This window comes from Siniperca chuatsi, linkage group LG20, assembly GCF_020085105.1.
Source record: "Siniperca chuatsi isolate FFG_IHB_CAS linkage group LG20, ASM2008510v1, whole genome shotgun sequence".
NCBI classification, from domain to species: Eukaryota; Metazoa; Chordata; class Actinopteri; order Centrarchiformes; family Sinipercidae; genus Siniperca; species Siniperca chuatsi.
Window position 1 is genome coordinate 18,064,511 of NC_058061.1, and position 16,993 is coordinate 18,081,503.

Sequence of the window (16,993 nt, forward strand, 5' to 3'; positions counted from 1 at the left end):
GTACACTCCATGAGAACTGAAAGTTTGCTGAACTCCTCCCCTGAACAGCAATAGTCCAATCAGAGCTTAGCAACCATAACTAGGCACGGCATACCTGTCAAGCTTTGGATTTCTTCACATCTCAAAGCGTTCTGCAAGGGGCTGTAGTAAAAGTGATACCATGTGTATAAAGAATTTAGAGGGTGGTCTCTTATTTTAGACTTCCGAAACCAAAAACACAAGAGCAGAAGTGTAAGGAATGCATTAAACAGTGTGTTTATCTGCTCTCACAGCGTTTTCAAGCTGGGCTTGAGCTTGGATCTAAGGCTTAAAAAGATAGCTAACTACAGTTGCTAAAAACAGCTATCATTTCAGCTGTCAAAACTGATGGTTGCCAGCTAGAAATAAGAAGCCTACTTTTGTCTATGTCTGTCTGTCTAAGAGTTTTGAGTGGTAAATCTGTAACGTTATCATTGTAAACTGCATATGTGCCGTGCGAGGATTATATGACATATAAGAGATTAACCACTTCCCTCTAACAAACAGACTAGCAGGGAAATTGATGAAAATCTTAGCTTCTCTTATGAAACACAAGTTGAAGTGGGCTTAACCTGTCTGTGCTGTACTCTCTAAATATGTGAATGTGTTCCATGAGCCCAGTGTACACAAAGACTTACAGTTCTGACTTACAGCCTGGCGCGTATGAAAAATAACCTGCAGGTTCTGTTTGAGTTGAATCTTCGACTAAAACTGTGACAGTGAGCTATAAATCAGGATACTTTTGAACTCTTGCATTGTGAAAACCAATGTACTGGACTGAGAGGCTGATGAGGAACAAGGTTGGAAGTAACTTCTTTTCTGTGTATTTATACTTTGAGTGTTTTCTAAAGTCAGTTCTGACACCCAAGGGAGTAATAAAAGGTGACTGTACTACTAACGCAGGACAGATTCAAGATAAATACATGAATTTGGACGTCTACACGGCCTGTTAGTGAGCTTCAGCTACGGGAATGCTTCCCTGCACAGAGAAGAGTTTATTTACCGAATCAATGACTCCCCGGAGGGCGTGGAAGCCGCCCAACACAGGAAACACATGCTCGATGGTGTCTGCAATGGTGGCCAGCTATAGGGGGGGAGAGGTAGAGACAGAGGTGTGGATGATTATTAAGTAACTAAATTAAATAAGAATTATTTCACAAAACAATTTACTGAGTAAGTACATTGTGGAAAATTGTTTATCTAATTGAGTGTTTATCTGTAACTGTGGTTAGGGAGACACCTCCAACATTCAGAGGTTTATGACACTGAGTGGCTGATATTTGATATTTCATAACAAGCCCAAATTGGCCTCAAGTTTACTTGTGTGACACAGTTTCAGACAGGAAGATCTGTACAATGAGAGTCTGAACTCTATGAAGAACTGCATACACACACTGTAAAACCAGAGAATCCAGTTCACAGTAGTGATCACACACTTTCCACAATCAGGTAATGGGTCCATTTACAATCAGTCCAACAGAGCTTGAACTGAAAATGAGGGAGACAATGTCTGGTAACTAAAGGTCAACCAGCCCTCAGGAGAGACCAAACCCCTAGGTCTCAAATATCCTTCACATTAAATACAGGAACCTGAATCATCCTCCTCATCATCATGTTGAAGCTAATTGTTGAGTATTATTCAAGTTACAGACTTTTCTCCAGTCAAACCTTGTGTGTTGGCATCTGCAGCAGCCTAAGAGGCAGCTCGGGGTTAAAAATCCCTCGGATTAGCTTTCAGGAAATTTTAAATAATGGATTAGCCAAATTGCACAGGGGCCACTGAATACACACTATGCAACACAAAGGTAACAGCATCTTGGATGTTTCCACAACTCTGGATTCCTGAGCATATGTGGTATACAGTACACACACAGTAAAAAGTAACTGGCCTGTAGATTTGAAAGATAATTACAATGAAGTTTAGGGAATTATTTTTTACTTCAAACCAGATATATAAAATGTATGGAATATACGTGTTAACCGGCCAAATGCAGCATACATATATTGCATTGGCATGGGTGTTACCTGTGTCTCATTGAAGTCTTTGACGCCAACACAGTACACAATAGCTCCAAGAGACCTGGCTCTCTCTGCCTGTGGAAGAAAGAGGGAATAAATCTCTTGCTTCCAGAAAATTGGCATTCAAGCAGTGAGAGTATGTCTGCCTCTAGATGAGCCCTGTTACAAGAGCAGCAGTTTTTTGAGTTGCTACCTCTTGCTGTGCAGTGATGAGCTGATGTTCCTGCAGCTCTCCGTCTGTCAGTGCAATAATCACGCTGGCCGTTCCTGGAAGAAACATACAGGCATGCTATATAACCTCAACATAATTCATATCTTAGCCTGAAGTACGTTTTCATGCGAATGAGTTATTTGATGCTTACCAAAGTTTTCCTGCTGTATCTGCTCATTTGCCTTCAAATGAGACATTTTCACGGTCAGAAAGTCAGAAAATACCAAAGGTTTCACATTTAAACTAGTTAGTAGTAGTTCAATTAACTTTGATTTGCTCTTTGCTAAAAAAAAAAAAGTTTGATTCTCAGAGTCAAATTATGTAAAAAAGCATTACGACAAAAGCCTTACCCTCTGCAATCCAAGGTGCATGAATGTGTCTCCACCAGGAATCTCTCTTTTCAGAGCGTTCAGCCCCTTTCTGATGTCCACTCTGCAGAGAAGAAGGATAGCTGAGTTGGTTTTTGATGAGGATACATTTAAACTGCAGTTTTGTCTTATTTGTTATTGCTGCCATCTCCCTGCAATTTTTGTGTTTTTTCCCTATTCTCTTCACGATTAGCAGTGTTTTCCCTGTGAGTAGATTTTCATTCATTGGAGCTCTAATGCAGACCGGAGACATCTCTGTTGGGAATGGAAACCCAGTTGCCATGATAGTGGTTAATAGTGGGTTTCACCTCTCATACACAAAACTCTCTCACACAAAATAACACAGTTACATGGTGACACGGGCCAATTTTCAGCTTCATGTCAGTCCAGAGAGCATCTGCTTTTGCTTTGGTATAATAGTTTGAATTTACTTTATGCCAATTGTTTCTCTTGTGTAAGAGCATTCCGTGCTAGAATAGCATTTATTTATAACACAAATTCAGCTTAGGCTTAGTCAGTTGAAGTTAATTAATTACATCAATCAACAGACTGTATCAGCAGTAACTTGATTTACCTGTTTTCTGTCAGTTTCATGATGGTGGATGCTCTGGAGGAGAATGTTATGAAGGACATCCTCAGCATGGGACTGGAACAGAAAAAAAAAATCCATCATCACACCTGTCATTGAGCAGCCCACACTGTTGGCCAGTTTGGTATCAAGAGCGTGCAGTACTAAAATCCCCACAGATGAACCAATAACTGATGATGCCTGCCAAAGACTGATGGTAACTGCCAAAGACAAAATTCAACAGCATTTGGCTGCTGGTTGGTGATTTCCCACCTTGCACAACATTTAGTAATACAAACATTTCCACATCATCTGAGATTAATCAGAAACATTGTGTCAATACATAGTTACAGCAATACTTCGAAAGCAACTTATTGTTTTCCTCAGAAACATAAAATAATTGGCATTAACCATCATGTGCTTTACTTTCCAGAATTAATATGAACAAACAATGAATCATTGATCATTGTGGACAAACTACTTCACTTCCTTTGAGGTTACTCCCAACAGGCTGCGTATGAATTGCTTCTTGAACGCAGCCCAACACACTAAGACACCAAGTGACACATGGATGCATGGATGTTTGCCGATGTGCAGGACATGAACCCTCTGTGCGTGACAATGACTTAAATGTTGGTATTCAAACTACGTCACTGAATCCTCAGATGTGGAAAAGTTTGTTACTTTTGTTTATTGGTGAAAAATTATATTTAGAAAGACATTACATGCATGTAAACATACATGCGCAGCGATCTGAAGTAAAATAAAAAATGTGTTGTATTGGTAGTGAAAGAAAGTGGTTTGTGCAGATTTGTTTGAAACTTTCTCATGTTTGCCTAAAACAGAAACTTTGTTGTGGCTGAATCACAAAGCTCCAGGTGCTGTTGTGGCCTTCAAGCAGTACGGACAAAACAAAACCACCCAAGAGCAGAAGGCCATTTGTTGAAATATCGCATTTAACACTGCATTCTTACTGCTCTGGAGCTGCATTGGATTAAAATATAGTTCATATTTTAGCCACGAGAGGATGCAGATACTTCAGTCACATCAACAGTATCTTCGTTTGCTTTTCTAGTTACAGAATAAATGCAGGATGACTCTCTAAATGACTACCACTGATCTGACATCATATAAAAGTGATGAATAAAAGTGATCAGGTACACATCTTACAGTGAAAGCTTAAAGTGAAACTTATTGTCCAAAGGCTTTTGTTTTTTGTTTTTAACTGTGTGACACTGGTGCAGCGAAATACTGACAACTTACAGTGTACAGTAGCATGGGTACAGACTAGCAGATGGAAGAAAACATGCAATTTGAGTATATGTTGTCACTGCAAAAGATTAGTTTGCATGTTATAGATAATCACATTAACTTTTATGACATGTAAGCTTAACAGCCAATTCTTTATTTAGTTTTTTGTCACATAAAGAGGCTATGCTTGATGAATACACAAGCCCTGTATAATATTCCTATAATGTTCCTATAATAGCTATATGGACCTATTTTACTTATAACATTGACATACATCCTCTAGTAACTAACAATTTTGAAACTAGGGACTTTAGTGAATTATTGTTCAATAAAGTAATGTTCAATTCTTGACTTGCAGAACTTTTCATATTTCTTTTATTTCTACTATGTTTATTGTTTTGCACCATAATACCAAAGCAAATTCCTTGTATGTGTAAACCTACTTGGCAGTAAAGCTGATTCTGATTCTGAACAGGATACAATACATGATTGTTTTTCAACTCAGATCAAAGTTTGAAAAAAGGACCTCAATGGAGCTTTTTATCGTTCGTCTAAAGAGACTCTAAAACCCACGCTGCTCAGACACATAGAGACCTTCCAGCCTGTAGTCACTGCTGGTAACTCCACTGACACCAGGCATCAGCTCAGCTACTGCAGAGACAGAGTGAAACATTAGCCTGGATGCTGAGTGACTTAGCATATGGTTGTAGCTGTAGGGAGAGATTCAGTTTTATTTTACCGGTGTGACTGCTGCGTAAAGTGTGTGTTTCTCTTTAGTGATCTACATCTTGGGGCTCCAGGAAGTTGAGCACAGAGGCAACAAGGCTTAGTGTCTAGAGACTTATAGTCCGGTTGTGAAACCTTTTCATACCTTTTAAATCTTACAGTATACAGTCCACCTATGTAGTTCCACTTTTTCCCTACATATTTGATGGGTTTATTGTGTTAACATGTATGTTACATACATACTCTTACCTTTTGAATTTCTCAGCTAAATTCTCCACAAAGTAGTAGATTTCCACCCAGTGATTCTTCACACTGCCAGACCTAAGACAAAGAAAGGGAAAACCACTAAAATAAACAGCAATCAGGACTAAGAAATTAATCTTCAATGTGATTATAGATACACCAACATCCTTGAATCAAATTATGAGTTGTGTACAGCAGTCATGAATGAACTTACAGTAAATGAAAAGTTTTCCTCAAAGTACATAACAATAAGAACAGCATTTAAACAACATTAGCATACAAACAGCACAGGTGGCCATAATTCACAGGCGTTATTAGCATGGTTAGAAGATAGCACATAGCTTGAATGACTGTAGCAGTTGTAAAATGTAATTTATGTATATATCTGTGAGTTACAAATGATTTGTTCAGCAAGCCTTCAAGCCTTAAGCTATCTATCAGACACACACTAACCTCCATATGGTAGAGCAGTCAAACAAGAAAAATACAGCTTTGTTAGCCAAAAAACGGCAGGGGGTAAATGCATTAGCTCTACAACATGAAGAACAAGCTTTATGTTTTCTGAGCAACTTTAACTTTGAATTGTTATTGTCTGAATTATTTGTAACAGAAAGTATTGTTTTTTGTTTATTTAATAGAAGGAATATTGATTTTATTCTATATTTGCTATCATTAGCTACTATGCTATTTAACTGTCTAGCTATCAACAGATAGATAGCTAGTACATCCTGTTTAATGTTAATAAAGGGAAGGATATTAAACCTAAATAATGTTGAAAATATTCTTTCATAAAGAACACAAACACCACTGGGGGAATAACTTAAATCAATCAGCTGCACTATACATTAGGGGCCAGTAAGTGAACTGTTGAGATAAAAGAGGCTGGTGGCGTGTTCTGGTGTAATTTAGCACCTTCCTGTATGCTGAATGAGCCCCTGAAGGCTGAGGAAATAGGTGCTGGTCTCCCCAGGGGAACGTCCATAAAACTGGACTATTATGACAAGTAAAAAAAAAAAGTCCCTGTGGAGCTTATTTCATTTCCTCTGGGCAGACTTTGTGTGTGAGTGTGCGCCTGTGTGTGTTTGTGGCAATTTTGTTAAGTGTGAGCATAAAGGGAGAGGGCCTCTGGCATGATGTGACCAGTCAGCAGGTCATCCGTTAGCTAACGACTGAGCCAGAGAGATGACACATGGGAAATGAGCTAATTGACTGTGGTAAAACTGGAGGCCTGTTTAGAGGATGAAGCTTACTTAGAATAAAGTGCAAGGCTGACTGAATGTTATTCTAGGTGCTGACTAACTGATGTAACGGCATTAGACACACAAAAACTGGCCAGCATTGATGTGTTGCTATTTCTTAGTATGGGGCAGAAGGTCAACACAAATTTTTATCCACAGGGATTAGTTGTATTTACTTATTGAACAGTTTCCATTTCCTTGCAGGACTTCCACTGAGAAGTTTCTGTAAAATCCAAACATATGAATATGACTTTTTAGGTCTATACCTTCATTTTAGTACTTTAATGCATGTCATTAAACAGTAAATCATTTCAAAAGTTAACATTTCATATATTCAGAAAGGAGTTCAACTCATGATGCGATATACTCAACAATAGGCCTTGAAATCGTCAGTTTGAATCACCGTGTATGTGAGTTCATGGGAACCAGACTAAACACTGACTCTGTTATCCTAGCTTACGTTTTAGTTGTATTAGTTCCCAGCACACTCAAAAATCTGTTTGAGAAAACAGATTGGACTATTTCTTGCATATGGGCTTTTCATGCTTTGGGCTGATGAGAAAACATTTGTTCAGTAAATGAGATTACTACTAACAAAGTTTATTTTCTATACAATGTATTTTGATTCTTTGGATATTTGAAGATACAGGAACCAACAGAGCCTTCTGAGTTTCTTTGGAAAAAAACACCAGCAACATGGCCAAAACTTGAAATGGATATGAATTGTGACTAATGTTATTTGCCTGCAATTGAGTGTCACGGCGGTTATACCCTATGGTGTTTTTGTGTTATTGCTTGGCCAAGCTGGGGGGCAGACAGAGCCAGAGAATACCAGGGACTTTCCATCATGCCTCAGTCATTTAAGGCTCCTTGTCCTGCCAAACAGGACTCGAAATGCTCTGTTTGGTAGACTGGATGCAGTAAGAAGCATACTGTGTGTTCCTATTCTTCTAATCCCCAGTTTCACACTTTAAAGAAGCAACAAAAAAGCTTTCTACTGTCGCATAGCTCATATAATATCTGCAAGAGGTTGATCGAGTTCTTGATCAGCGACAGGACTTTTTGGCATTTAAAACTCATAACAAACAAGCATTTCAAGGAGAATCAGCATGAGCAACAGTAGCCGTCATAGCCGAAGTGAGAGCCAGCTTATACTCAAACTTCATCAACTTAAAATCCAAGGAAAACAGATTGAGTCCTCAGAAGAAGGAGAGCTGCTAAAAAGGAAAGCAACTTTCTGAGTAAAAAGAATCTTGCAGAGTAGAGCATTACACCTCTGCCAAAGCTAGAGGTTCAGGATTGGATTCCTTTGGGCCACCCATGCTGGTGATTTCTAGACCCTAACTCCAAATACAAAAAAAGCACCCACAATAATATATACATGTTATGTAAGTTTCAATGTTTTCACCCGTCTAGTCTGAACAGATACAAATGCCGGCCAACTAAACATCCTACCTAAGCATTTTCTCAGTTTTGCTGTTGATTTGATGACATAACTTGTTCCCCCACATCAATGATTTACATTCCTGTAAAGGCTGAATGGGCAAAAACAAAGAGGACAAGACCTTACAAGCAAAATCCTCCCAAAATGTAAAAAGCTTGAGGTGGAGGAGGAGGTGTGTTTAGCTTTAATGTTCATCAAAATGTGCAGCGCAAACAGAAATAGGATTGCACACACACATACACACACAGACGGCCTCTGACCTGAAGGAATGGCAGGAGCCAATTTCTTTTGGAAATTGTTCCATTAAAGCAACGTACAACATGTCGAGGTGTGGGGATCATTTTTTTTAGTATTTATTTAACATCAGGGTGAATCTAAGGACTCCCACCTTTGGTTTTCAACTGCTTATCTTTATTTCTGAGCTACAATGGCTCTTGTTTGACTTGGAACAGTTCACTTGTCTGAGGCGGCTATAGTCGTGGGACCAAGGCCTAGCTTGCAGTTTCATTCACCTGTCCAAACAGCGTTGGGAAAGGAAGTGGGCCATTTCATTCTATGATTCTTGATGAAACCATTTTATGTGGTGCCTTTTTCCCCCCTCAATGCTTTGATCTGATTTTAATGGTCTGAGTTGAGCTCTAAAGTTCAGCGGTTTGGGGTTTGGACACAGAAAATAAAGGATTTCGAGAGGTGAGGAGCAGTACAATTTGCAGAGAAAGTGATCAAGCTCAACAGCAGTTTGAAGTTATGTCACAGCAAATCGTCAAAGCCGAGCGACAGTGTTTTCTCGATTGGACAGATTCTCTGCACAAGATGAAGGGCATGTGTCTGGCCTTACGCCATTTGAGGGCTGAGCGAAAAAGAAACAAAAGAAAAGGAAGGAAAGAGCAAGGGAAAGATGAAGAGCCTTATCAGTGAGATTCAGTGTGCTTCAGCCAACACAGCTGGCCAACCAACACCACTAGACATCCAAGGAGTAAACAACTGATTAAGTCACTGAGCAGTTAACATTTTTATTTGACTTCATTTATTTTTCCAGTGACCATTGATCAGTGTTACTGCTAATGCTCCAGTGTTGCCAAATGGCTAGTTTTGCAGCTGTGAGCCAGATTTTGAATTAATTCGATTTTGAATTAATTAGCCATTAAAAACAACATTATAAGCCATTAAAAATCAAAGCAAAAATCAGGCAGACAAAGTGATTATGCATAATGGCAGCTCTGGTTGCGTTTAAATAATTGTTCCTACTTGGGATGATAATATTCCCTTTTATCATCAATCTGCTTAATCTGTCCTCAGCCTTTTTTTGTGTTATGAAGTTCTGAGTGGGGGAGATGCTACCTCAGAAAGGACTTTGTATATTAATCAAGTTTCATGGTATTTAAAAAGATTCTTTCAGCCAAAACGGTTATGTCATGTTCATGGAGTATGTTGCAATAATGGTATCTTCTAGGTTTGTTGTCCAGGATCATAAGAGCTCGTTTATAGACTGGGTTTTACCATTTCATCAGTGGCAAGAGACCAGATATAGTTAAAGATGATAAAACCAAGGACAGGAAATAAACAAGGGAAAAACATTGCTGAAATGACTGTAGAGTGTGTGTGATGTCCTCTACAGCCTGCACTCAGTGAGTCCCACTGTGAAGAGGAAAACTACAAAGCTAACAGATACCCACTGCAGTTAATATCTAAAAAGCTGGGGTGCCCATGTGGCCTAGGGGTTTTAAGGTGTTGACCATTCTGCATCTCTCTCCACCTCATTTCCTGTTATCTCTCTACAGTCAACTCGCTAATAAGGGCACAAAATCCTCCCTCATACTTACATCAGTACGTCTAACATATCAATGTGGTGATCTACTGTTTCCAACTAGCTGTGGGCACAAAGGGAAGAAATATGCATCATTACTGTTCAGCGATGCTGAATAGACCATGTCAGGAGGAGACAGGAATTTGCTAGATGTCCCCCAAGGGTCCGAGAAGACCTGAAGAGTAAAAACATCTTAAATCATTTTTAATAATGCCTTTTTCTGCTGGCTGGGTGAGATTTCAGTGGCTGGATCTGCAGAAAAATGACTCAGACGGTGTGTGAATGTGTGTGTTGAGGAGAGCACAAAGTTCAGCTGAAGGAGGGGAAAGAGTTGGACAGAAAGACTGAAAAACAGTGAGACAGAGACAGAACAAGAAAAAAGAGAGGAGAGAGAAATGGCAACAACAGAGTGAAGAAGAAAAACAAGCAGACATTAAAAGGGCGTGGTAAGGGTATACCACAGCACATCATACTGCTGTCGAAACGCATACAGCAATGAAGCAGAACAGTCTTTAAAGGACAGTTACAGTGTGTTTTTATGTTTTAAGTCTTTAAGTAATAAAGTAATAAAAGTACTTTACATTTATGCTGACCATTTTAAAATACAGGCTATACAGTTTTAGAGTTGTGGATGTTATTTTTCTAACTTTCCAGTCATCCACTGGTTGATGTTCCATCACAGTGAATGCCAAGTCTGAATTCATGTTTGCCAGTGTTACATTATTATTGCATGGTAATACAGTTTAAGTGAAGATTTAAAAGTCGCATTGCATTACCACATAATGATACTGCACTTGACAAAAAAGAATGCAAACTTGATGTTCACTCTAGCAAAGGATAGTACAGCTGAAGCATGTTTGATATTAAGCCTTCTTTAATTTCTCAACCAAGTCCACTCTCAACTACCCAGCAAGCACTTCTCTCGACGGGATGACGGCATGTGGGAAAAAGCTCCATCGTTCTGAAGATTTAGCAGCTCTCAGCTTCGTTCTCACGGTTCAAAGTGTCGAAGAAGGAAAAACTTAAAATACAATCCCAACTCCACTAAGTTAGGCTGTCTGCCATTCCAGCTGGGCCTACCCACACCACCCCAGCCTGCAGCCAATGATGGTGCTCCAGTTTAACTGACTGGGCACAAGGATTTGTTTGTTTAAAACAGCCATTGCAGAAGTCAAAGTCTTTACTGCGTGATTGCTGAGCCAATGATGCACGTCTATTCCAAAACCAGGAGGAATTGTTTGGGGAAAAAAAAAACAAGCTGGTGGAGATGCATTTGAGATGTGTGTCAAATGATACAGATTTTTCTTTATCTGACCATCTAAAATGTAATTAGTAATGCACTTTTACTGTAGAGTGACTTGGATTAGAGTTAAGGTGGCATTCATTCCCTTAAAAACTTCTTGTCTTGTTTTTGTCCCTGGGGGACATCATGATATCATTTAGCAAGACTTTTCTTTCTGCTAAAAACACCAAAGAAACACGCTGCAAATGACACTGACGCTGAGTGTCATTCCACAGCTAGAACGTATTCCACAGCTAGACACATCGAAAATATTTATGGACTGCAGCTGCTGCTTTGTTTTTCCGCTGACTTGCCAGTATTCAGGCAGCATGACCCAACGCCCAACCGGTGCGCCAACTTGTGACTACATCAACAACAACAAAAACATTTTGCAGCCGTGATTAGTGTTCTCAAAGATAAAGATAAGACTTGTAAGGCTACATGTGTCTGTTTGCATGCTTGTTGTTCTCTCAATTATGTTTGTGTTATCTTCCTTAGCTGATATTGTCATCCATAAATTCAACAATGATAGCAATACTGTGTGCAAGAATGTCAAACAAAAACAAGATGGTTAAATGCAGTCTTTATCGAGAGTCGAACATTAGCTGACATCTGGTCTATAGGTGAATTCCTTTGTCTCCCATTTGAACACACCCAAAACCATTCCACTGGCTCTGTGCTCCATATAAAACAGCATGCTGTGGCCATACCATACGGTATTCAGCAGTATAGGGCTTAAAGGTATACACCAAATGATCACAGTGACTATTTTAAGGCTTATAGTTTCATAATTTGACAGCTAAATTGACCAACAAGCAAATCTTTTCAAAACCCCAAATATATGCCCAAAATTCCTGACTCAGGCAGTCATGTCTCTGGAATTCTCGGTGGGAAACTAGCAAACTACCATCAGCCACTGGCTGTTAGATTTTAGTTGTATGTACATTTTTAACCATGCTAGCCTTTGGTGGCCTTCGGAATTTTCCTCTAGCGCCATCATCAGGTCAGAATTTTTATTTGTCCAGTACATTGCTTTATAACCAAAACTAATGACATTCCCATCAGCCTCAGCTGTACTTTTTGTCCAGTGCTAATTAGCAAATGTTAGCATGCTAACATGCTAAACTAAGAAGGTGAACATGATAAACATTACACCTGCCTAACATCAGCGTGTTAGCCTTGTCATTGTGAGCATGTTAGCATGATGACCTTAGCATTTAGCTCAAAGCACTGCTGTGCCTAAGTGCAGCCTCCCAAAGCTGCTAGCATGGCTGTAGACTATTAGTCTCATTTCTGTGTGACTTTATTTAGGTTACAGTAGTGGAGAAATCAGTTAATTGCCGTTGCATGTCTACTTGAGAACCATATACCATACACCACAACTGCGGGTGGCAGGGTGTGGCTATGGCCCATACGTTCTCACATTTTACTTAATCAAAACAACATTTTTTATTTTTTATTAGCCAAGGATTTGGAATTGTTCGTGTTTTTTCAATCAACACCCTTGTTTCATTAGGTTTCATTTGGAGACACTTGGTTTCGTATATTGAGTCTTTCTGGCCCTGTTTTTGCTCCTACATGACCATCATGTGTGTTAGCAGTCTCCCATTTACTCCAACATCTGTATCCTATTAGTTATTAGTGCCTGTGGATTAAAGTCGCAGTTTAACACCTGTGTGCTGCTGGGACTCGAACAGAAAACCAACCTCTACAGTTATTTGGTTGCAAACTTTTATTCCTGTCACTGGTTGTTGTGTTGCTGCACCTCACCCCTTTGACACCTAGTGGCACTGACTTTCCTTCACGATATCAAATATAGTTCTGCAGGGCACTGGGCATGTGTCTCTCTAAAGCCCAGATTTTCCAAACCCTTACCCAAATGTCCCAGATTCAAACTGGCAACCATACAGTCATTAGCCACCCATATGTCTCAGAGAGCACTGTCCTACATGTTCGAGCCATGGTGTGACATCATCTACCATAAATGCCTTTGGAGTTGACTTTATGAGCCAACGCAGCAGTTATCTTTCCTTATTACTGTGAAACTCATGACTCTCTTCTCCACCTACAACACAGTGCCCAGTATGTTTCTCATTCTTAACCCATCCCAATCCCATCAGTGTAACCATGTGTCTGTACATTTTCTTTCCAGCTAAACACTACCAACCCTATCTGCAGACATGATGTTGGTACTAGACAGTTCTGCACATCCCCAGATAACATTCAGTAATGATGTTTTTGAAAGTTCATTGCCAATAGCAGAATATCTCATCAGCCTCAGCCTTGCTTTTCCCTCTGCTCAACCATAGTGCTCAGTCTAGTCTGTTACTCACTGTAAATTCCTTCCTGCCTGCCCTATTTTACCGTACTTTATCAGACTACTTCAACATTTCTGAAGTTTGGCCCTTGGGTCACTTTATTCAAAATCTGATGAAAGACTGGCAACGAAATAATCTGTGTCTCTTGTTATTGCTTTAAAATACATTATATTGGGCACCCTTAAGTGATTTACAAAAGGGTTAGGAAAATAGAAGCAGCAGGTCTATGGCTGGGTGGCTTCAACAACACCATGCAGGGTTGGAGTCTAGGTGGCCAATGATTCAAACTCTCCAGAAATCCTTGCATGAAGGAGAATGATGAAAGAAGGACTGTCAGCATATTAGTACCCTGTATCCTCTGCTGTTCTAGGTACTGAAACCCCTTCTCACACTCGCACACTTTACGCCTTCCATATGGATGAAACAGGGCAGAGAGTTCAGACGGTGTCTCATAAAACCAACTCGGGCCTGAGGGATGGGGTTGAGGGGTGGCAGAGACAGGTCTCTAATGAGCTTCCTCTTGTTTGAAGTCCACAACCAATGTCTAAACCTTGTTAGTCACCCCCAGAATGGGCACCAAAGCACACAGACAAGCTAACAATAGCATCTGACGTTAACAAAAAAGAAGCTGTTTCATTATTTGCAGCATGTGTCAGTGTTTACCGCACATGGTGCTGTGAAGATCAGTAGTTACAGCAAGGCACGTAACACTGTCACTAGGCACTGATTCCCATCAGTGTGAAAAATGTAAGCCCTTTGGGTAAAGCCATCCACCCGGTGGCATATGAGATGTTATACAGACACCGGTGATGCTAATCTGCACAAGATTTTTTATTTCTCTCTCTCACAGCCTCATAGATGAAACCCCTAAAAAACTGGCTTTTAAAGGTGCTGCGTGCAACATTTTGTTCTCCAAATTAAGACCACATTCTCCATAAATGTTGTTGCTTCCTGTGCTTTCTTGTGTCCCCTCCCCATTGCTGGCATTACTCCATCAGTGCAAGATAAGGAATAAGAGCTGATACAGCAATATGCTTTAAATCCAGATTGGGTAATCTCAAAATAAAACTAGGCAGACAGACCAGCAGAGATGCAATAAAGTTTTATATTGCTCACAGTAAAGCTTCCTATTTTGCTCTAACCATCAAATTTGCCCCTGGGGGTTACAAAGATGGTTTGTTCGGTTACAGCAATTATAGTCAAATTTGTCTCTACAATGAATGCAACAATGAGGCATAGATTTTAAAAATCACCAAGTTGCACTTTTATTCTGTGAGGTTTAGTTACTGCACTTGAATGCATATAAACCTTACAAGTAAAGGCATTAAAAAAGAAGCCGGCACTCTATAAGTTTCTCCTGCTTTTCTCTGACATTTTCTTTTCTCCCCAGCTGAAGTACACCGCTGAGATGTCACAAAACCACAACATTTTTCCTATGTGGGCGTACAGAGAGTGGAAATGAAAGAGGGAACGGTGAGAAGTCACTGAGCAAAGAGCAAAAAAAAAAAGTCCCCTTCAGTATGGGTGGGAATAAGAGAAAAGCCTCTTTGCCTTGGAGAGTTTTAAAGGTTTTTTGTTATCTTTTTCTTTTTCAGGAGACAAAATTGATGTGGAGAAAGAGGCAGCGAGTTTTAACTCGCAGAGAAAGAGAGATATCATTATTGTAGCATCCAAATCGTCACCCCTCTTTTCGCTTATTCAGCAAACTGTACTCTGCAAGTCAGCCTCCTTTCCAGCTCATCGCGCGCGCGCGCACACGCGCACAGATGCAGCGGTGCTAACCAGTCAACCTAAACTAGCCGAAACTTATTTTTTTTACTTCTTTTTTTTTTTTTTTAAACAATCGTGTTAGAGGCTGGAACTTTGGTATCATTCACCTCATGTTTGGCAAATAAACTGCCAGTTCTGTCCTCAATTACAGCATGACACAAACCAGGCAAAACGACCGCAATAAAAGCCTTAACAGTAACACGAAAATTAAATGCAGATGTTAGCTTATTTTTTGGTGTTTTGCTAACTTCTATCACAGGGGAAACTGCTACAGGCTAGCATCCCAATGATGTTCTTGTTAAGTCTTTATGAATAGTAAACAGTTCTAAGCTGTTTCCACTTACTTATCAAGCACAAAATACAGGTCAAAAGCTCCCTGACAGGAGCTCTCCTCCTCCTCTTCGTCCTGCAGCTCCGGCTCGGATCTTGCGGATGGAGAAGAGAGCAAAAATAATCCGAATAAAACCAGAACAAGACGCATGTTCAACAAAAATCTCGCCATAGCTTTTCCTCGGAAAAAAGGGATTTCCTTTGTGGATGAAAAGAAAAAAAACAAACCACAATGCTTTGAGGCAGAGATGCAACAAAGACAAAAGAAAGGATGCAGGCGATGCTTCCACGTCTCTTTTATTTGGAGCTCAGTTTAAAATGACCACCCGCATCCCGGTCAGAAAGCCAGCTGGAGAGACGCTTTCTCTCAATGGGAATGATTGAAAAATAAAAGTTTCGGATATTTCAGGATCCACATTCAGTTAGCAGGGGAAAAGTTTTGAAAACAACCTTTGCAGGAGCAAATCCAAACCCGCATCAAGGGGAGAAATGGATAAAATTATGGAATGGGTGGTTCTAAAAAAAAAAAATGGATAAAAGTTTCCTGTCAAAGTGTCAAAACTGGTTTAGGTCTGAAAATGCCAAATGAAGCTGGGTAATGCAGAGAAGTGTTGGCGCTGGGGAACTTAGAGCCCGGGGGACAGACTTGGCTGAAATGGACCAGGTTTCATATTTCAAACTGAGGAGGAGAGAGAAAGAGGAAAAATGGGTCAGGATCCCATTTTGCGCCTCCCTCACGTGGCAGACTGGCGCATTTTGCGGAGAATCGGCGTAGGGCAGGATGGGATGATAACTATGAGATATCTGAACTGTCACTGTTGAAATGATGGAAGCTATAGTATGGAAGCCTAAAGGGGACTATATTCAAATGATAATGCAAACTTGAAAATGTAATTCCAGAATAGCATTATAATTTTCCACATATGTAGGCTATGTTAAAAATGTAAATGGTGATTTACAGCGGCTCCGACCAGGACTCTGACTCTGGGCACAGCGGGTTCAGGCGAGGACAGGAGGGGCGTCAAGCGGTAGAGGAGCGAGAGTGAAGTTGGGCATGAGTCAGTGCCCACCTCCGGAGGTCTGAGCCCGGGTTACTACGGGGTCAGCCCTGGGGTGCCAGGAGTAAAATCCAGCGAGAAAAGCACCTCGGTAACGTTACCATGTCTTTGTTGCTGGAGTTCTGGAGTCCTGGTCGGAGCCGCTGTAAATCACCTTGGTACTGTGTTCCAAAGCTCCTGTGCTAGCGGTGCAAACAACATCACTCAGCCGGTGCTCCGAGCTCCCAGTCCGGGCAGAGTCAGCTAATAGGGCTGCTATCTGAGCTAACTAGTTGAGCAGCAGTTAGTGGTTAACTACTTTTTTCAAATTGTTAGAAAATTGCATTTTCATTTTCATTTTGA

At 40.3% G+C, this 16,993-nt stretch overlaps 1 protein-coding gene across 1 annotated transcript in view; it reads right to left on the minus strand.

Annotated features, from left to right (window-relative positions):
* Positions 1 to 16,356, minus strand: part of antxr1c (ANTXR cell adhesion molecule 1c) — a 41,331-nt gene extending 24,975 nt beyond the window's left edge. The window contains exons 1-8 of the mRNA XM_044178752.1: positions 15,608 to 16,356; positions 5,411 to 5,482; positions 3,191 to 3,262; positions 2,599 to 2,680; positions 2,400 to 2,430; positions 2,231 to 2,304; positions 2,044 to 2,112; positions 1,022 to 1,102 (exon numbers count right to left, since the gene is read on the minus strand). Of these exons, the coding sequence (XP_044034687.1) occupies positions 1,022 to 1,102; positions 2,044 to 2,112; positions 2,231 to 2,304; positions 2,400 to 2,430; positions 2,599 to 2,680; positions 3,191 to 3,262; positions 5,411 to 5,482; positions 15,608 to 15,765 (639 nt within the window). The 5' untranslated portion in view covers positions 15,766 to 16,356. The remainder of the gene's footprint in view (positions 1 to 1,021; positions 1,103 to 2,043; positions 2,113 to 2,230; positions 2,305 to 2,399; positions 2,431 to 2,598; positions 2,681 to 3,190; positions 3,263 to 5,410; positions 5,483 to 15,607) is intronic.
* Positions 16,357 to 16,993: the final 637 nt, after the last annotated feature.